The sequence below is a fragment of the Cynocephalus volans genome, chromosome 6 (assembly GCF_027409185.1).
Source record: "Cynocephalus volans isolate mCynVol1 chromosome 6, mCynVol1.pri, whole genome shotgun sequence".
NCBI lineage: Eukaryota > Metazoa > Chordata > Mammalia > Dermoptera > Cynocephalidae > Cynocephalus > Cynocephalus volans.
Genome location: NC_084465.1, coordinates 143,326,586 through 143,349,445, shown reverse-complemented (window position 1 = coordinate 143,349,445; position 22,860 = coordinate 143,326,586). Strand labels below are relative to the sequence as shown.

Below are 22,860 nucleotides of genomic sequence, written 5' to 3'. Positions count from 1 at the left end.
GGTCCCTATTTAAACATGTGTTAGATTTTCTTACTCTATCCCCCCATGACTACCAAATTCTGTATTTTTTTCTTCTTCTTCATCTTTTTTTTTTTTTTGTCTTTCCGGTCTGCATTCTAGACAATTTCTTCCAATATATGCCCCCAAAATTTCTTCTTAGTTACAGGTTTAAGTTTTGAGTATTAGAAGTTCTTTAGGGTACTACAACAAATTTGCTTGATCACTTTTTTATGGTTGGTTCCTCTCTCAATCACTTTTTAGAGTTTCTTCTTCCCTACCATTTTTACGCTTATTTATTTTGTCAAACATGGTGAGCAGAGTTGTTTTATAATCTGTGGCTGGTGATTCCGTTATCAGGAGTCTTTATGGGTCTGTTTCTTTGCTGGTTTTAGCTCAGAGTGGGTTTTTGTTTGTTTGCCATGTGTGTTTGACCATACATACATATATACACACACAAATAAAAATGATTTTGTATATTGCTAGTAACAAATTAACTTCAAGATATTTATTTTGCTCTTCTCCACTTGACAGTTGGGAAAATATGGGAAAAGAGGTTTCCAGAATCTTCTTCTGACTAACTAGGACATGGTCCAAACACTTGGGAACCTCAGATATAAAGGACAGTGGTGGCAGGAGTATATGTAAATTTTGATATGTATGTATTTTTTAAAAAAGATTTAAAAAACTTTGGCTTGAAAGAGAAATGCTTAGGAAGAAAGTGATAGCTGTGTTCAGATGTTCTAAACATTTTGTACAAGATGAAGTTGATTGATCTTTCACAATTAGTGAAAGATGCAAATAGACGCTTTCTCTAATTCTCTAGAAAATCCTTACTCATACTTTGGAGACAGTTAATCTGAATGATTGTTCATGGTACATGGTAAACAAGTAAGGAATTTCTGCCTTTTGATATACCTGTTCCAGGGAGGTGGTAGCAGCCACATAATTCTGATTTAGGAAAATAGACAAATAAGAGGCAAAAATCAGCCATTAGAATATACAAAATAAAACTTTTTCTACAACTTAGACTGTTCAGTATATTTATGAAAAAAAAATCTTTATGTGTTACTTTCTAAACAAAGATCATTAAGGATGGAAATTATCTTTTATTGCTAAATTTTCAGTTTCTATTAAGTACCTGGTACACAGAAGGAGCTCAAATGTTTATTGAGTAAATGTATTGAATAAACGGACATACACTGTGATGTCTGCTATGATGACCACCACCTTTTCTTGGCACTATTCCAAAATGACTGTTTCCAAAGCTGCAAAATTTAGCATGTATCTGTATCTCTGCTGTTGAGGAAGAAAACAAATTTCTCTGTTGCCTTCCTACTTTTCTTCTGCCTTTCTTATCAGTTTCTCTAACACAAAGTGTCAGTGAAACCTTTTGGATTTAGAAGTCATATTTCATATGTCTGCTAAGTGTGTAAACTAAAACAATAATAACAAAAATACAGTAATCCTAGACTTGCATAGGAATTTGGACATCCTCTTTGTAAAATAAACTGGTAATGTGGTCAGGTTAGATGAGAGGTAAAAAAAAACCAAACTTAATTTCACTTAAGAAGTCCCAGGAAACCATATTTACAGTAACTTAAAAATGAAGGGAATTCAATTATATTAAAGTAGGGACTGTCAGAAATCCAGTTTTTAGGAGCAGGTTTTAAGACTTTGAAAGACACAGTGCATGAAGTTAATTTGGCAATCAAGAAAATAAATGCAATTTAAAAAAAATCTCTGAGGGTTTAAAAACTCTTAAGAAATATGAAATCTGGGATTTCAGAGAACTAATTGGATATACTGAACAGATAGGGCTTTAAAGGTTAAAAAAAAAAAGAAAAGTACATGGTTAGACAATTAATGTTCTCTAGAACATTAATCTTTCCTCTGGAAATAACTTCTCTATAAAAATGTTGTTCTGGAGGCAACTCTGTAATTAGGTGATTTTGAGCTGTCTTTTCCTAGCTGTTCCATGACTTAAGACCTTGAACACAGACACCACCCAGCTGGATAGTCCCATTTTCTTTCCTGATTGCTCTCCAGCTAGTCTACTTTGAAAAGTATGTGATTCATAAATCCAGTTAATAAAAAGTTAATTGTAATAGTTGCAGTCCCTGCTTTTGACATTTAACAGATAACATTTCATCTTTGCTATAAAAACAGAACAGAAATATTTGCATGTAAGTGTCTGAGTACATTAGATAGAGGAATATATTTCTTGTTTATTCATTTACTTAGCAAACATCTGTTGAGTCATTGCCATGAGCCAGCCACTAATCTAATTGCTAGGAAGGAAGTGATATGGACTCTAACCTCATTTCCTTCAGATAGTTGTTCAAATGTCACCTGTTAGAAAGGACTCCCTGACCATTTCATAAAAACAACCCCACCTTTCACTCTCCCTTTCCGTCTCAGTCTACGTATTGTTCTCTATAGCACTTATCACCATCCCTCATATAACTTATTTCTTGCTTAACATTTTTCTCCCTCAGTTGGAATGTGGAGCAGGAACTTTGTTTGTTTATTACTTTTTTCTTAAACCCAGAACAGTTCCTGGCATGTATCATTTGATGAATATATGTGTATAGCACACAGGTCATGACTTCATGAAGCTCCTAGTCTGGTGGAGGATAAAAGTGTAAAATAAATAGATGCAAAAATAAAGGTATGTATGGTTGTTGCAAGATCACGGAACAAGGAATTATTTAACCACCAGGGAAGGGTTCACAGGTAGGGTGTCCATTGGGCTGTTGACAGACAAGTAGGATTTTATCAGGAAGAAGGAAAAACAGTATTCCAGAACAGTTTTCAGAGATATTTAGAAGTTATGTTTGGCCAGATTTGTTGGAAGGACTTGGGAATAGATTGTACGTCACCAGATAAGGATGACTTACAAAAGGTTATGGTTTGCTTTTCTGGCTTGAGTGACTGGATAGATGGAGGTACGATGAATTAAAGGATACTTGGAGGGGAAACATATCCCTACCCGATCCCATCCCACCGCTAGGGAAATGAGTTTAGTTTGGGATAAGTTGCATTTCTATGCCTGTAGAATGTTCAGTACCTAGTTGAAAGTTTAAGTCTGGAGAGGTGGAGGGTTGAAAGTAGATTTGGAAGTCATCATTGTATATGTTACGATTAATGCTAGGGATAAGTGAAACTCTACACAGAAAGCATGAAGACATACAGGATAAAGGTAGGACCCTAGGGGAGACAACATCTAAGAGATGGTCAGAGAAAGAAGAATCAGAAAGGAAATCTGAGACAAAGTGGTGGAAGAGAACACAACCAGGAGGAGTTGGTGATTTGCTAGTTATGAGGTGATCATTTTAAGGGAGAGTGGAAAACTTGTCATTTGTCATACAATATTCATTAAGATGGAGACTGAAAAGATACTGTTGAACCAGACCTGACAAATTGGTAAAGTTGCTGAGGACGGTTTGAGTACAGTGGACAGGAGGGATGAAGAAAGCAGATATGAGTGTACTGGAACATGAATTAGAACAGTGAATCTCAACAAGGATGGCTGGCGATTTTATCCCCAGGGGACATTTGCTCATGTCTGAGAAACCGAATTAGAGGTAAATGAAGATGAGTATAGATTCTACTTACAAGAAGTATGAAAAGGAAGGGATAAAGATGATGGCTATGGGAAAAGGTAGAAGTTTTGTTGTTAAGTTTGAAAAACTTTTGTGTGTCTGTGAGATATGCAGAAAAGACTAGGGATTGACTGAAGTTTTACGCATGAGAAGAGATAATTATGGGAGCAAGATCCTGAAGAGAAAGCTGATAATTAAATCCTCACTTGAGACAGGACAAAGGAAGTAAGGATGGGCAAAGAAGAAAAAGATGGATGATGCAGGAGTTGAGATACACTGAAGTAAGAGACGAGGTTATCCAGTCAGTGTGAGAAAATCAGAATGGAACAGCAAGTTAAAAAAGGCTGTTAGAAGTTCAAAACAGCAACCTCGAGGAACAGGGATTAAAATACAAGCAAGAGACTTTTCTGAGCAGTGTCAAGAACTTAGCTGAACTTGGAAACTGTAAATCAGTGGTGTTAGGAAGTTTTATTCAGCAGTATTAGCAGGCGAGGAACAAGAACAGAGCAGCCATATGGTTGGAGTTCTCCATAGGCAGAATTCAAATTGAATGCTCTGAAAAGTCAAGGGAGAAGGAAGTTGAGGTTTTTGGTGAGTTTTATTGAAAGATTGATCCATGGGTAATCTCAGTAGGAAAGAAATTTCTGGAGAGAGGCTGACAGTCTTGAAGAACGAAAGGGCTAAAGGGATTGGAAGGTCGTGATGAAGTCGAGGAGCAAGTTTTGGTTAAGGGATTGAAAGGCACTGAAGGTAGAGATGGCAAGATAGTTGCTTGTAGTTAAGAGTACTGTAATACATTTTTGGTGGGGGGTTGCAGGGAAATTAAAATCTAGCATAACTAGAATAACAAGGTTATGAATCTAGACATGATACATAGTTTGTGAAATTCCTGAAATTTCAGAGAAAAAGTGATACTACCTAAACTTCATGTACTACAGAAGGTAGATCCCAGGACTGTTTTGTTCACTGTAGGATAATCAGCACCTGGCTCATTGTAAGAGCTCAGTAAATACTTGTTGAATGAATAACACCATTTCCACAGTCTTGCCTAGGTAGTTTATGATGCCAGAATATTTTGATTCACGTCTGACACCTAGTGGTAATGTACTTAAACTGGCATTGAATGTCAGCATTTTCCTTATACTATTTGAGGGAAAAACACATATCAGGTGTAGTACAATAGCTTCGTTCCTGAAACAAGTCTTGAAGTTGGTTTTGGGCAGTTTTACTATTGGCATTTTCCAGGGCCATAATTTGAATCAGTCATCAAGTATTTATTGAGCATCTACTAAATGCCAGGCACTATTCTGTGTGCTGAAGATTTTCATGTAGCAAACGCTCTCTTGCATATATGAACTCACCAACTCTGAATACATAAGCAGAGCAGTTTCATTGGGAATACGTAACTTGTGCAGAAACTTAATTTAGGGTTCTATTGTGATTTGTGCATGTGCAACCTTTCTAAATTAATTTCATAGCTTTTGGGGCTGTCATTTCTATGTTATAACATATTGCTTTTCATTCATGTTAAGTAGGTATTTAGGAAGGTGAAAGTAAAAGATTGGGCATGTTGTCAGCTTATGTTAGAAACCCACATTGTACGGAATACTGCATACTGTGGAGAACCAGTGAAGGATTTTGTTGTCTTTCGTTTAAGAAAAGGTGAAGTTCTTATCTGTTAGTGATGCATACTGAAGTATTTAAAGTATTTATGAATGAATTGTCATGATATCTGGGATTTGCTTTAAAATGTTTTAGAAAAAAAAGTGGATGGGTTTAAATGAAACAAGATTAACAGATTTTTTGTAATTATTTAAGTTGGTTCATGAGGCTTTTATTCTATTGTCTTCTCTACTTTCATGCATGCTGGACATTTTCCACAATAAAAAGTTAAAAAAAATTAGATGGGTGTGGGTTGGAAGAAAGTTTAGCATGATTAATTTAGAACATGGTCTGATTTTTTTATATTTAACAGATGTTCTTATTTTATTTCATTTGATATTACTTGAAGATCAGGTTGAGTAGAGAGAGATAATGTTTTTGTTTAAAATAAATATAATGTGATTGAGACCTAACATGATATTATACTGAAAATATCCAGAGATTATTGGAATTTGGGGTCTAGAGCTAATGATAATTGTTGCATCTGCAGGTTGGAGACTTGAGAGATGTGATTTTAACGTGGTAGCTATTACTCTGTAAATGAGATATCTTGAGTAGAATTTGGGGAATTCCTAGATTTGATAAGCTGGCACATTTCTCTTTCCTTAGAGCTTCTGCCCTTACCAAAACAAAAGGCACTAGTAATCTGCCATACTAGTTTTCTTAAATTGGATTCCGCTTACTTATCTATAATATAAGATGTGTTTATCATCTATATACGGATTTTTCAGTGTTAGACAATGTCTCAGGTTCTTAAGATAATTTTGTATGACATTAGTAAATCAAATCCCCAAAAGAAAAATTAGAAGCCTGTTTTCTACAACAAAAAATAATCGTTATGAAATATTTCACACAAAATATAGAAAAAAATGTAACTTCCAAATGCTGAAAATAAGTTTGATACAAAGAGAAAGCATACATACCATAGCCTCCAAAGTGCGGATTGGCCCCAGGAAAATGAGCAACACCACCACCTTCTGTCAGGATTTCACTTTTATGGTTTTGCTATCTAATATACATTCATGCTACGTAATGAATATTCAACTAAGGGGCTGGTTCCCGTTATGTAACATAATCTTGACATGGTCATTGGTCTCCTTTAAGGGCATGATCATTTGTCAGATTCTATCACATGCACCAAACATATTCAAGAATATTCTGTGCTCTTTAGCATCTCTAATGGAAGGTCATTCAAAGGGTAAATTCCACTTTACTGAGCATGCTCAGCAACTAGGGTTATATAACCCCTTTTTACTGAGCATGCCCAGACACTAGATTTGCATAAGTCTGCCCCTAGGGGTATCAATTTTCCATGTTTCTATGAAAATAGGTGCAATAAGCAACAGTAACTCTCCTCTAGGGGAGAGCTTAGAGGAGGAGTTTGAGACCTTGGGGAGTGGCTTGAAACCCAGAGGTGTGTCTTATAATCCAAACCCGAGGAAACTGAACACCTCCTATCTCAGTAGGGCCCAAGGTCTTAACTACTGCATTATATTGGGTACAGAGAATAAAAATTACATCCACCTGGATATTCAGGATTTAGTAACTACTACCTATATGTTATTAATTTTTTTACTCAAGTTATATTTTCTCCAAGTGATCATATATACTGTAATGTAAAAGTAGGTGCATCCTTTCTGATTTCATGTGTAATATTCAACTTCAAGTAAATTCATATATGCTTTATGTCTTCTTGTTTAAGTCTGCACTAATTATATATTAACTAACATAAAATGGGACTTTTTCTGTACCTGATCACTTTAGCCTTTCTCATCATGTAAGATTATTGCCATTTTACTTCCTTTTTTGCAAATAACAAAGATTTAATTAAATGTGTGTGCTAAAAAGATGTATTTTCCTTTTCTTTTGATAAGGTCAAGAAAATGATAAGGCATTTAGCAGTTCTTTGAAACTATATCCTATATGTTTTCAAAAAATAGAGTAATTATAAAATACAGATATGGAATTGAAAGGGGTTTTTACTAAGAATTGCTTCTGGCTCTGTTAAATAATCATACAGGGAAGTTAGGAATCACTTTTCCTGGTGAATTATCACAATTCTGGATCAGGCTTTTAGTTTTGCAAATCTAGAAATTTACTTACAAAAACTAAAGACCCAAGAGATTGAATAACACATATTTTATGTTTGATACTTTTGATTTCTGGTTCCAGCAGAATTGCAGAGTACATACATTAAAAAGAAGACAAACTTAAAATTATTGGGTAAGTGTTTTTAACTCAAGAGTTAGAGTAAAGAGTATGGCAACTGAGGAGAAGTATATTTCTTAGTGAAGCCTGCCTATATTAAAGGGATACTTATGGGAAATTTTTCTGTTGTCTAGAAGGAATTGGATGGTATATAGGTAATAATAGCAAGTCAGAATTTTGGAGAAGTTCCAGAAAGGAAAGTGAACAAGAATCAAAAGTACAACTCTCAGGAGAGATGGTAGTGCTTGCTATAGGATTGGCCTCTATTCCATCTTCACATGTTTTCAGGCATAATGTATTGAAATAATTGTCAGTGGCAAAGTATCTCTGACTTGACAACAACAGTCATTACAAAATTAATATTTCCTTTATAGAAATTAACTCCAAATTATTTTGGACTACCTCTGTTTTGTATAAGCGAAGTTTCCTATCAGAATTGTCAGAAGTCACTGCATTGTTACCCAGCCGACTTTTTATTATTTTGTAGAATTCATTAATAGTCATTTAAATTTCATATTTTAAAATATAAGTACAGTATAATCACTTTTGAGACACAGTAGACTAGAAGACATTAATAAGAAAAAATGATTTGATACAACCAAATGTATTGGCTCAAATCTCTAGCCAAGAAAGTAGATAGTTTTCCTTTAATGCCAACTATTGTAAATGTTGGGTTGGCCACAGAGGGATCTAGTCCGGTAACCAATTTGATTGGAATTTAGTGTTTGCAGATTAAGTGAACTTAAATTGAAAAGAAACATTTCTTCCTTTTAAATTAATTATAAATGGAAGTCACAGAGTAATTTGTCATAAGTGAGACAAAATAAATTTTTATTGAATTGGAGGGGGGTTAATTAATTAATTAATTGTAAATGGACTATCTACCTATATTAAATAAAATGTGAGAAATGAGTTCTTTTCAATTAGACTTGAAGCAGCATGGAGTACCACTTTGAATTCAGATCTGGATTCAAATCTCTATTCTGCCTCTTTGCAAGTTACTTAGTCTGTTTCCTCCTCAGACGTGGCAATTTTAGGATCATAATGGCCATCTTGAAGGCTTGTCTAAATTAAACAAAATAATAAATGTCTTCATTCATTGAATAATTATTTATTGAATGCCTGCTCTGTGCCAGGCACAGTGCTAGGTGCTGTGGATATCAGTGTGCATGACCAAATTCCTGCTCTTCATGTTACTGGGAGAGACATACAACAAATATGTAAGCAAATGAGAATGTAATTTTAGGTAGTAAGTAATAAGTTCTATGAAGAAAAGTAAAGCCTGAAACATACAGAAAATGCCAAGTGGCAAAGCAAGGACTCAAACCCATGTCTACGGGCTTCTAAAACAAGCAATTTCCACTATAGCCTATTGCTTTTTAAGTAATTGAATTATCCATTCATTGCTTTAGAGGGCTTCTTTCAGAGTAAATAGGTAAGTCTGTAAAGGCAGGTACGTGTAGATATGCCATTATTAGTAAACTTCTTTTGAGTTGCCTTTGTGCATAAACCATTATAAAAACTCAATTTTATGTGGCAATAATATGAATTCTTTATATTTTACACTCAATTGTTTTCTGCCCGGTATTGCTATTTAACGAGTATTAGTATATTATTCCACACATGTGTATGCCTTATTTTCTCAGTAATATTCTGCTTTAAAAGTCAGGACTATGTCTTGTACTTCAGTCGTTCTCAAACTTGAGTGCATCACAGTCACCACAGATTTGGTAGATCTGGGGCGGGGTCCACAAATTTGCATTTCTAACACATTCCTAGGTACTACTGATGCTGCTGCTCTGGGGACCACACTTTGAGAACTACTGTTTACCTTTTTGTCTCCCCACAGTACTTATTGTCGTATTTATCACTTAGCTTAAATGTCCTCTTATCTGTGACTCTTTCCTTGACTGAAACTGTTAGTTGTTCTCCAAGTTTAGTGCATATTTAGGATCACCTGGTAACTTAACTTGCTGATAAGGCAGATTTCTGGTCTTTCTCCAAAACATTCATTTTTAGCAAGCACCTTAGATGTTAATGCAGATGATCCATGGACAATTTGTGAAGTATTGATTTGCAGAGTTGATCATGTTCTCCTCATGATGTACAAATACATGACAGTACAGTATAAACAGTCATGGCTGTATTTCGTATTTGTCTCTGATTGCTTTTTATACCATATTGTCATTATTTGTATGTCTTTCTCCTACCAGAGTCCCTGAAGGAAAAGTAATCTTATTCATCCTTATATCTAAATGCCTAGTACAATACAGAATTAAAAAGTGGAAGAGTGAGCACGACCGGTGAAATAAGTTTTAGCTATGTGACATTGGATAACTTATTTAATCTAAGCCTAAGTTTCCTTTTTTTTGCAATGGTGGTAGTAATACTTGCTCTGAAAATTAGCTCTAAGATATGTATGGTAGTTAGGGTAGTAACTGACAAAACAGAATGTACCCAGTAAATGGAAACCATTACAGTGCTGTGCATGTTGTTGTGTTATGGAAGAAGCAAAATAAATGTTTGAATTGATAAGAACCTCTACATTGTGATTTCAGCATCTAAATTCAGGATATATGTTTAACCCTTCATTAAAATCTTTGCTCAGGGGCCGAGCCCGTGGCGCACTCAGGAGAGTGTAGTGCTGGGAGCGCAGCAACGCTCCCGCTGCGGGTTCGGATCCTATATAGGAATGGCCGGTGCACTCACTGGCTGAGTACCAGTCACGAAAAAGACAAAAAAAAAAAAAAAAAAAAAAATCTTTGCTCAGCTGGTTCAATTAAATATTATTTTATATTTTGGTATTTTAATAAAATATTGTGAAGTAAAATCATGCCTTGGGCTTTTTCTCTCCCACAGGAAAACAAAGAAACCGCTTGGAACCAATGGATACCATATTTGTTAAACAAGTTAAAGAAGGAGGACCTGCTTTTGAAGCTGGATTGTGCACAGGTGCTGATATTCTTTAAACAATACCTTTTAATTTCATTTGCACTTCATTTCTTCCTTCCTCCACATTTAGTGTTCCTTATTTTTTCTGTCTCTGTCTGTCTGTATGCATCTCCCTTTTTCTCCACATCTGTTATTACTGTGTTTGAGACCTTGTTATTTACATGTTTCTTGATACCCAAATGGATGAGTTTGAATGGAAATAATATAAATTGACAAATTGTGGGCACATTTAGTTACCACACAAATGAACAGACTTTTGGAAGTTCTTTTAAAGTACTTATTTCGCATTTGTTAAATTTTGACAAAGGATTACAAAATAGCAAAATGATGAAGGTATTTATTTGGCATAATTGAAATACTCTTCTTGGATCTCCAAGTTCTGGAAGTCCCTGATCTGTCAGAGGTGAGTTAACTTGACACACAAAGGGTGGCTTTGAATAAAATGTATTTTCAGCTTACAATATTTCAAAAATATTGTAAGTAGTGAGTATCATTGTTAAGATTTATTAGGACATACTGTTAATGTATTACCTATCATAATTAATGATCTTTTTTATTATACTTAAAGTAAGCCTGATTTCAATATCGTTAATATGTATAATATGTAGATTAGCATACATATTGGATTCCATTACATAGAATGTATTATCCATCATATTTTAAACCTCACAAGATTGGAAAGATGGGGTGGAGATGCTGTCATAAGCACTCAAAAAGTACATTTTTTTTCAATTTTCCTTTCTGTCCTCTCTCTCCTGTTCTTTCTTTTTTTTCCCCCTTTCTACTATGAGTTTTTCTGAATAATCCAATGTTCGTTTCCCCATTAAAATGAAGAACAAGTTAATATGTATAATGTCAAAAGTATGTGTATACCCATATTTAAGTTTTATAGTACAGACTAATCAATAAACCAAATAGATTGAGAGAATACTGCAAGAAAATCAGCTGGGCTAAAATTAGAGCACACTGAGGAAATAGAAGCAATCAATATTCTAAGCCTGTTGAATAATGTTCTCTCTCAGAAATGACAGGGTAAATGGAGGAATAACCAGTAATTCTACGACTCAATAGCAAATAATATGGGCACAAATAATATAGCTATGATCATCTGGTGACTATACTTATTGAGGTTTCTAAATTTATCAGTGACGGAAACTTATTTAGAGCGTGGCAGTATTTCATAAGAAGCTGGATATATTAAAATTTACTTTATTTTTTAAAAAGGTACTTTAAAAAATAATGAGCAAGTAGATATTAAACATAAGGACACCATTCAAGAAATATTTCAAAAGTATTTAAAGGTGACTTTCTTTATGACTTCCTCATGTTTTTTTTACTCCTCTTTGAAGGTGACCGAATTATAAAAGTGAATGGAGAAAGTGTTATTGGAAAGACCTATTCCCAAGTAATTGCTTTAATTCAGAACAGGTAAGATTCTCGAAACGTGATTAATTTTGGCCACAGATGGGTTTTATAAATCAATAGAGCAAGTAGATTCAATAGAATCCTGTATTTCTGTAAGGAATTGGGGTGATGTGGAGATGTGAAACTTTCCCCTTACAGTGGATAATGTGTTTGAGAGGTTCCAAGAACCAATTACCTGAGGATAGTTTAGTTGGTGGCTTTGCTTTGGCAAATTTATCAGAGTTGTGATTAAAATTCTTTAGAGTCTGAGAGGCACACATTTTAGATTTACTGTTAAGTTTCACTCTTTTATTTGAAGTGACAAATGTATAATTTGTTTATAATAAATATATAAATAAATGCATACATAGTTTATTTGAAAACCTTTTACTAAGATATGTTACTTTTAAGTATCTTATTGAATAATCTTCTTGGCCTAAATTCATCCATTTGTTTTAATTAAGAGAGCAAGACATTCCCATTTAATCCATTTGTCTGCCTACATTCTACAGAATGATAGAATTTTGAGCTGTAAAGGTAGATACATATTCATAGAGTTACTATCTATGGCATCTCGAAGATAATTTAGTCCTATTCTCTTTCTTTCACTCACAAACCTAGAAAAAATTTTAAAATTACAAATAAAGAAATCAAAAGCCTAGAAGGCTTACAATGTTGAATTTCTGTCAAGACTGAGCCATGAATTTGGGTCTGATTTCCAGACCATTACTCTATTGTAAGAGGTTCTTTCCAAATTCAACCGCAGTAACTTTTGGATTACCTGATAGTTTCTGTAAGCCACATGCACCTGTCTATTATTCAGTTAAAGTTTTTTATTTTTTGAAGATTTTTATTAAGCGCCTCTAACCATACCTAAAGCAGTTCATGCTATAATTTAAATTATTTACACTAATGCCCTAATACATTGTCATTTTTTACAGTTAAATGATGTGACCCTGATTAATTGATCTCAGAGTAGTCTCTTTAATTTTTTAATATTTAATAAAATTCTTAGAGAAAACAACTCTTAAATTTTGCTTCTAATGGTGGTGATGAATTTAAAGCCTCTCCAAGAGTCAGCGGGAGATCTAACCAAATTTTCTTTTTCTCAGAATAATTTAGATCATCATAAATATACCAATATATTGTCAGCCTATAATTTAAGGATTTTTCATGTATTTGTTAATGTCTCTTCTTTAAAAATATTATTTTTCCAAGTAACCACAGCTTAATCTTTGTTTCCTTCAAAATCCACATTAATTCTTCTATTACTGGTGCAGTTCATTTTTCAGAGTAATAACACTTTTGAAATGACAGTTTTAATTTTTCAACCAATAAAAGCTATTTGAAAGTTAGAGAAATACTGCTTTTTCATGATCTTATTTTCTTTTAAAAAACTGTGTTCCTTTTATCTGCAGTTGGTAGCAAATGGATAATGCAGCACAAAGCCATTGAGATTCTGCAGTGTATTAATGTAAAAATGTATCCTTGCAGAAGAATTTATCTAAACATCAGTATGTATTTTCTACCAACTCTAAATATTGAAGTACAAGTACCTACATATTTTACTAGCTACATTTATTTGAACCTGTGGTTCTCATTAATTTACCATTCTCTCAGCATATATGAACCTGCAAGTAATGATTCAAGTCTGTTGAAAAGAGACACCAGTAAATTATTAGATTTTGGTGTTTTTTGGTTACTGTTTGATTGCTTTTTAATATTTTTATTGTATTTGGGGGAAAATCTATTTGATATTGTTAGATTAACTTATTGAAGCACTTGGTGGAGATAGCACCACTATCCTTGCTATATATAAATGTAATTCCAGATCACAGGATTCAGTTTGATTTATTCCTTTGAACTTTTTTAAACCTAGAGAAACTTCTCTATCATTTTAAACAGGAAATGTACAGTGCCAAAATAGAGTAAGACTTTGAGCTATTCCAGTAAAGGCTCTAAAATTAAATCATAGAGAAGAAAATAAACAGTTGAGATGCTATATAATTTTTTTAAATGACTCATTTCAATATTTGTATGGTGAACTGATTTCTTTCACCTTTGAGGACAGGAGAGAATATTTCAAAATTAGGATGTTTAATATTGCTTAAAATGTTGACTTTGAGGTTTCTTTGGTTGCTTTTTGTTAATTAACTTGATAAACAATATGTGATAGAAATCTGTACTTCGTTTTTTAACTTGAATAAAACAATAAATAATCGTATACTGATATTGTTATGAATTTTGTTCTGGGAGTATTTAATAGAAGTATAACATACTTTTTGTTTCTAATTTAGAGACATTATAAAGAAGACTTGACTGATTATGAATAGCACAAACATGGCAGGGTGTCGTCTTTTGTACATATTTAACTTATATATATAAAAGTGACTTTTCATTTTAATGATTTGATTTTGAAAAGTAAAAATTTAAGAAAACTGAAATTAAACTCTTAATTTTAAAAATACTTGAGAGTTGACTATTTTTCCTTTAAGTCTTCTTTATACACTTCTGTCTCCCCTAAAATAGTATGTATATTTTCAATTTCAGTGATACAACATTGGAACTTAGTGTTATGCCAAAAGATGAAGACATTCTCCAAGTGGTAAGTTTTATTTATTTAAATATGAATTGTTTTATCATCATGAATGTTAATATATTTTTGAGATGGAGGTAAATTGAATCAAAAAATAATTCTAGGGAAAAAAAAAACCCTCTGGTTCATTTAGCAGAATCTGGAATTCTCTACGTTTTACAAAAAACAAAAACACCATTGTCAAGGTTTTTTTTTTTTGCAATTAAGTGATATAGGAATGCTTTATTAATTCCTCAGTGAACACTTAATGTTGTCACTTAGGATGAGATTCCTGAAGAGTTTGCCCCAGTGTTGCATTTTAGATAGTCCTTTGACCAAAAGCCAAAGCTCACAGTGAAAGTGCACATCCCCGGGAATTAGAATCTTTTTCTATTTTTTAATGAGGACAGAAATTTTATGAAAGCCATTTTCTAATTTTGCAATAAACATTACTGTTTGTAAATAGACAAACCAAGCAGTTGTCTTAACAGTATCAATTAATTGCATTAGAAGTAACATTTACAATGAATGGAGTCTGTGACTTTATGGACATATAATATGTTAAGGTCTTGTAGAGGAAATGAAACTATATATGGAGTTGAAAACTTTAGCATTTAGTCTAAAATATTTTTCTGACTTTTAGAAAGGTATATTGAATGGGATTAAGCTCCTTTATTAAGCTGAAATACTGCTGAAAGTAAAAAAAGATGGGAAAAATATAAATTGCATTCAAGAAAATAATACTTTCCTACAGCTGACTTTGCAATTCAGTAGAGTAAAATAGAATGAGCAAAATCCTTTAAGTAACACACTGACAGCTAATAGGAAACGGCAGTGGCCAAGGAAGCATTTTTTAAAAATGCCTTTTAGTAAATACTTAGGAAAGAAAATAGTTAGACTTAAAGAAAAACAGGGAGGTTATGGAATCTTTGTGGTGGGAATGGAAATGGTAGAGTAATGTTTCTTATTGGTAAGGCATTAGTTTGAACTTAGCTCAACAAAGGTCCTAAATAGTCTTCTGTAAACATTTTTTATAAAAATGTCACTAAAGCTGATCCTAATGATTCATCTTACTCACTGGCATGTAAAATATGATTAACTGAAATCCATGGAAATCAAGCCAGTGTTTTCAAGGTATGTTGACTTTATTTAGGAATGGCTTATTACTGATAACAGATTTCCCTTCTTAAGTACACAGTTCTATTGGGCAGGTTTAACAAGAAAGGTGCAGCTATCTGCAGTCATTTTCCTAGGCATATAGAGGTATTTGCAGACTTCCTACCTTGGAAACTCAGCATAGTGATAGAGTAGCAGACATAACCATTGAAACCAATGGCTATGAAAGTAACTAGACTAGAAATAAATAGGGGATTCTCCTCTAGTGCTCCTCTTATACAAAGTACAAGATGATGATGTATAAGTGGTAGTGAAAGCTCTACCTTAATTTGTCCTTGCAATCTGAAGACTCAAAAACAGAATCAACTTCCAAAACTGAACTGTCTTCTGATCTTCAGTAGACTCTTTCCTTGCCAAGATGAAGGTACAGGTTGGATGCCATTTAGAACACTGCTCACTTCACAGAATGGCAGGCACTGTACTCAGTTTCCAAGGAAGGAATAAATGCAGAATTGCCATCATAGCCTGCTGTATGGTTGATGAAGAGCAACAAAACGCTTAATGCTATGTAAGGAATAATTTTCTAATGATATGATCAGTGAAAAATTAGGTTAGTTAGTCTGTCTTGTTATATTTTATTTAAGATGAGCAAATTTTAAATAAAAGTAGAGTTGGCTGGTTAGCTCAGTTGATTAGAGCATGGTGTTATAACACCAAGGTCAAGGGCTCAGATCCCTGTACTGGCCAACCACCAAACAAACAAACAAACAAATAAATAAAAAACAAACAAACAAACAAATAAATAAAATAAAATAAAAATGTAAAATACCAAGTGTTGCAAACACAGGGAAAAGTTAGTTCAGTAGATGATGTGAACACACAGATCTTCAAGGCATATCCCTAAAGTGTTCTGGTAACTGTAACACAAAATTTCTTTTTAAAACACGTTATTTGAATTATTTTACCCTGGAGAAATTTAAAAGCACATGCCCTTAATGATAAAAGTAAACCCTACTTATAAACCTAGCCTTAATTCACATTTGAATGTACTGTAATTCAGTAGGAAATCAAAGGAGTATATATAATTAATACATGATATGCATTGTTCTGTAAAGGATATCAGGATATGGCAAACTTTTTCCTGTATAAATTGTTTTTCATTGTAATGTCTACAAGTATCATTTTTTAAGGTTATTATAAAACTCAAAGAGAATCTGGGATTAAAAAAAACCCTATGCGGAAGTACTTTTCTCTTTAAAACAGACTCTAGAACTAAAATGTTCTATGAGGGATCTTTAGAAGTTATGCTGATCTTAAATCTGTTACCCAAAATATATGCTTTTAAGGATATATTTGTCCCTGTGAGGTTATTCACTGTTAAAAAAAAAAAAAAAAAAAAAAAACGTAACCTGACCATTTTTACAGCAGCTGTAAAAATTATTTGCCCCTGGGAAAGCCTCTTGCAGTTTGTATGTGTTTGCTTTGACAACAGCAGGGTTGGGTAGTCCATGGAGTTTTTGTTTGCTGAAGTGATATATAGACCAAATTGTTCTAGAAGTGCTCAGATCACCTTTGATAGGTGACATAGAAAATTGAATTTTGGCTTAAAACTCATGTAAGGACAGTTATATAATAATAGATTTCATAATTTATGGATGATGATGATATAATGTTGAAAAGCATGAAGTAAAATAAAGAATCATTACTTTTTAAACTATCTTTGTAAGAGTACTCCTGTGCTTGGCAATGCCCTTTTTTTTTTTTTTTTGCACTGGCTGGCGCAGGGATTGAACCCTTGACCTTGGTGCTATAACACTGAGCTCTAACCAACTGAGCTAACCAGCCAGCCTACTCAACCTCATTTTTTAAAACAACATGTATTTTTTAGATTAACAGCATGAATAGCATTACATTCATTTTTGTCATTATGACAATATTTTATATTTTTGACTGTGACATCTTAGGTTCATAATATTAAGGTGTTATTACAAAATAAAAAGCGTTTCTTGTTTCATTAAAAAAAAGATTTTATTTTTCTATCAAATGTTGACTGCTTGAATTAAATAATCACCACCCATCAAGTCACCTAAACAATGATGTTGACTGTCTCAGTCCATTTGGGCTGCTGTTAACAAAATATCTTAGGCTGGGTAGCTTGTAAAAAGAAATTTATTTCTTGTATTTTGGAGGCTTAGAAGTCCAAGATGAAGGCTCAGGTAGATTTAGTGTCTGGTGAGGGTCCATTTCCTCATAGTTGGCACGTTCTTGCTCTGTCTTCACTTGGAGAGCTGCTCTCGAGGGCCTCTTTTGTAAGGTTTCAACATATGAATTTATGGGGCACACAGACATTTCAGGCCATAGCACTGACTGAAGAAAATACTTCCTTGAATGTAATAGTGATAGGAAAATTAGATGTGGGCATTCTTCTTGGCACATGACCCAGGATGTTTTGTTAAGCATTTGGTTCGGTGAACTCAAAATTAAATTTTGAGTTAATCAGTTCACATAGCTCTAGAGATTTGGGGGTATGTTTAAAGTTTGGCCAGTGCATTTTGAGCCTACTTTGTGCTTGTCTAGTGTAACCGGGAAGAAAACAGTGGTACTAGGATTTGAACTCAGGAAGGTCTGAGACTAAAGCCTGTACTCTAAACCACAATCCCATACTGCCATTGAGTAGAGATGAGGAGTTTAAGTGGCTTACCGTGAATCACACTGCTAGTTAGTGTAAGTAACTCACATCTCTGGGCTCTGAGTTCAGTGCTCTATTTACCGCTCAATGGATATGTGATATCAATTGAAAAATGTTATTTAGCCAAAGATTTTCTTTAGGTTTATTAGAGTTACTTTTAAAACAGTCATTTCATATGCTCTATAATCAATATAATACTCTATTTAAAATTAAGCATCCATTTGTCAGGTTTAGGTCAAGGTGGTCCTTCCTACAGTAAGGGAAGGAAGGAAGTATAGGAATTCTGGAGGTTCGTTTCATATTTTTCAAGTTACTGGCAGTTACTTTGTTCTTTTTTAACAATGCATTTTTGAATAACTATAAGAATAGTACCCTGCTTGTTGAAAAAATTTCAAATAATGTAGAAAGGTATAAAAAAATAAAAGTCCTTCCACATCTACACCATCCCCTACTCCCACATCCCACTGTGGCATGGTTGGCATGTATTTCACTGTACAGACATACATGTAGTTATTCTTGCTTTATCAAAGGTAATCTCATTAAGTTAACAAGTAAACCTGTTAAAGATGAACTGGTAGGCAGGCATTTTAATCCTACCAGCTTATTTATTCTGTAGTGGTTTTTTTTATGCTGGGTTTTTTTTTATTTGTTTGTTTGTTTCTTTTACCATTTAATAGGCAGTATAATAAGTATAGTAATTGTGATTTTGACATAACTGTTTTTGTAAAAGCTGTACCGAAAGATTATTTTAGGATTATTTAGTTACTGTTAGGTACTGCACGTATAATCAAGATTCAGACTGTTAATATTACATTTTAATTAATATGCTCTTTACAGTTCTAATTCCAAACAAAGGATTCTGAGGGTCATCTTTCTTTCTTATCCCTCTCCCACCCCCATCTTTTGTTTTTGTTTTAAGAGCTTTTTGGTTCTAATAGGCATGATAGGGCTGTTACTATTCTATTTTCAGTTTTAAAATATAAGCTTTTAAACTACTATAATATATATCATACTACTATAAGACTACTATTAAACTACTTTTAAGATATCAAACTTAACTACAAGGGTAAAGGAAGTTCAAGAAAGATCGTGGATGAAGGGCTGAATGAAAAAAATTGGCTGAATTTTTTTTACCACATCCTGTTGAATTCACAAGAGCTATTCAATTGGGAAAAATTTAAGTGTTATCTCATTCCATCAAAACACCTGTATATGTTGTGAAATATCCATTTGGGCTTAAAACAAATCTAAAAATTGAAATTATTAATAGCCGAATATGCAATTCTTATGACATTGGTTTCAAAAAATTTTCTAGGCCATACCGTTTCAGACAAACTTATTAATAATAGGGTGGTTAAAACATCATTACATAAGAATATAAATTAACATCATTATATGAAAATATAAATTACTCTGTTTAAATGATACTTTGTGTCATTTAATTGGTGCCCACTGATGTTTCAAAGATCCCCAATGGGTAGTTAACACATTGATATGTCAGAACATGATGCAATGAAAGATTTGGTACCTTGTGACCAAGCACTCAAGAGAAAGCTGGACACAGTCACAGTCACAGCTGAGAGCAGGTTATAGAGTTTTCAGTTCTGTTCCCAGAATATAAAACCATATCAATGGGTTTGGTGTTCACTTCATAGAGCTGCATATTGTGATCCATTCCAGATGACCCACCCCAGTGTTTGCCCAAGCCCCTATGAATACTTTCCTCCTTGAAGGAGTCTGAAGCATTCCTTAGTAGGGAGTTGGTTTTTTAGGGGAACACTTAAGGGCATTATGGGATAAATGGATTCCTTAAAATACATATTGTCTATTCCTAATTTTCTTTCCTAAAATTATTAGGGAGCTAATTTGTGTCTTGTACCGTCTCTCTCAGAATAGCCATAGACATTCTAGAATAATTCCCAGGGATGTCCATGACCTACCAAGGGAATGGATACTAAACCACAGTGGCCTTAGAAGCTCTGTTATTTCCCCATGAATGGGAATTTGGAATGGTATTGGTTTCCAAATTTTATGAAAATGAGGAACTTTTAAATAAGTAAGTAAACAGATAGAAACAAAGATAAACAAACAAGCCTTTTTAGTGTTGATAAACTAAGAGAATATGTATGTGAGGCAATTCAATAATGCTCTTGAATAAATTCTTTTTTTTTTTTTTTTTCTTTTCCTGACCGGTAAGGGGATCGCAACCCTCGGCAGGGTGTGGTCCACACCACGCTCAACCAGTGAGCACACAACCACCCCTATATAGGATCCGAACCACGGCCTCAGCGCTCCCAGCGCCGCACTCTCTTGAGTGAGCCACGGGGCCAGCCCTATAAATTCATATTTTTATTATCTCAACTATATCTGCTAACATGAGACAATAGTACCATATGTGTGAAACATTCTATTAGTCAGTCCACTGTTAATGCATGGTCTGTGTTATGGATTTAATGACCTCTTGCTGTAACTATACCTGGAAATGGGGACCCGTGACTATAGACTGTTCGGTATTTACAATTGCTGTATAGGCATGTTAGAGATGTCTGATGTACACAAAATATTATTTCAAGTATTTAATAGTTCTAGTTATATATTTCTATTACTAAGACACAATATTCCTCCCCAAATTTGAATAAAGGAGGTATCTTTAAATAATTCTTTCTAGAACAGCATTTCCCAAGTGGATATTATAGTCATGTTAAAACCCCTGGAAAAAAGTGGGTTTCATGGAGAGTGAGTTTGTACTTTTCCTCACAATGTACATTAATGTAGTAGATGTTTTGAGAAGTCAAGAAGCTTGCCAGCTGACCCTTCCCTACACCACTGACCACAGGGCTCCCCCATCCCCTTTCCAGGTGGTACATGATAAAATGACATAAACACACTATAGGAAATACTGTACCAGACAATATTCTCTCAGCCAGTTTCCCTGTCACAGAAAAGTATTGGTGTGGCTATAATCAGCACAAAAGCAATAGGCTTGTAATGTCAACGCGCACACCCAAGATGCATGTTTTGATTGACTGTGTTCATGTTGTAAGAATATTATGGTATGCATGTTTTCTTGTATATACTTAGCTTTAATTTCTCACTGCATTCTAGTTTATGTTCTGTAATATTCATTATAAGTTAACAAGGATTACTTTGGAAGTAATATTTTTTATGTCTATTCAGTACTTATTTTCATAAAGTAATAAAACTGTACAAAAGTTACAGTGTTGAAAGAGTGAAACCTGTTTAATAAAACAGGCTTTTTCCCTTAAATCATAGTGTAAAGGCAGCTGCAGTCAGCTGACAGCTTGTGGTTATGCTGATTTACCCGGGAAGGAGGAGGTTGTACTATTTTAAATGCATAATAGAGCATTCGTTTCGTCATCTGGAAGCAGAGATGGAAGAAGCTCAGGGGAAATGAGAGACATCGATGTTGCTCTTGTGGAAGGGAAGCTTTGTAGCACATTATCAGATGGCAGTGCATACTGAAGAAAATATCTGTTAGGAATGCACGTCACCAGATGTATTTTGCTTTAAAGAATGGTAGACAAGTCAAATAAGAACCAGATAAAAGCCCTAGAAAAAGGTGCTCAGAAGGATACTGAAGTTATTCTTTATGCTTCACTGCCCTTTACCTCTCTTGGTACCTTCCAGAGAAATCAGTATAGATGTATTTTTAGCTTGCCGTTTCCAGCATCAATATGACAACATGATTCTGTCTTTCCATCAGTAAGCAGCTTCTCCTATGTTTTCCTATTTTCTGCTAGCTACAATTTACAAAGGATGTCACAGCACTGGTAAGAAATGCACTGTAGCCATTTCCTTGCTTTTTAAGTCATGTTTTATAGAGATTTGTAATAAGCCAATCTATTAAAACTGTTAAGTTTGCTTAGAGAAATTCCTCCATAGTGTTAATCTTACTAATTTGCAGAATGTATTTGTGATATATGGTTTTCCTTCTTTCATTTTTATTTTTATTTGGCTTTCTTTTGTATTCTGTACATAACTGAAGCATAATATTTATCTGCATCAGTATTTTTTTTTTTGAGTATCTCACCCTCTCCCTTTCCCTAGTACTTTGCTGTTATGTTTGTGGCTGCACTTGAGCTTTTGCAAGCTGTCTAATGCAAAAGCAGGGTATGATGGTAGTACTGAGTTAAGCTTGTTTTGATTAGGGGAGGATATCAGACCACACCTGTCTCAGATGCTGAACAAAGTCCTGTGTTCCATTGAAGAGCCCTGTTTTGTAGAGTCTCTGTAGTTAATTTCAGTTATTCATAAGTTTTTAAAAATATTGCTAGGTAATTTTACCAACAGTTGATAAAAAATAATTTGAGCTGCACGCTTGCTTGTTAGTAATAGAAAAATCTCTTTATAATAATTAAAAGAGACCAAATAGATTTATACAATATAATTTTACATTAGCTTAAAATAAAAAATATAAATTATATACAGAAAGACAAATTACATTTTTTCATATTTTTATACCTTTAGTATTTGTGTTTAATTTTGTGAACATGCCTATTCTTCTGTTATTTTAAATGTTAAAATATTTAGCATGGCTGTTGGAGGACTTAATTTATCAAAATGGAATATTTTTAGGGACTTAGTAATGGTTAACTGACAAGACACTTCAATAAATTATATTTAACTTATGG

At 33.7% G+C, this 22,860-nt stretch overlaps 1 protein-coding gene across 1 annotated transcript in view; it reads left to right on the top strand.

Moving 5' to 3' along the window:
* Window positions 1–10,342: 10,342 nt before the first annotated feature.
* The window catches only part of ARHGAP21 (Rho GTPase activating protein 21), a 51,927-nt gene continuing 39,409 nt past the window's right edge, over window positions 10,343–22,860 (top strand). Inside the window, exons 1-4 of the mRNA XM_063099202.1 lie at window positions 10,343–10,424; window positions 11,774–11,852; window positions 14,379–14,433; window positions 21,970–21,999. Of these exons, the coding sequence (XP_062955272.1) occupies window positions 10,358–10,424; window positions 11,774–11,852; window positions 14,379–14,433; window positions 21,970–21,999 (231 nt within the window). The 5' untranslated portion in view covers window positions 10,343–10,357. The remainder of the gene's footprint in view (window positions 10,425–11,773; window positions 11,853–14,378; window positions 14,434–21,969; window positions 22,000–22,860) is intronic.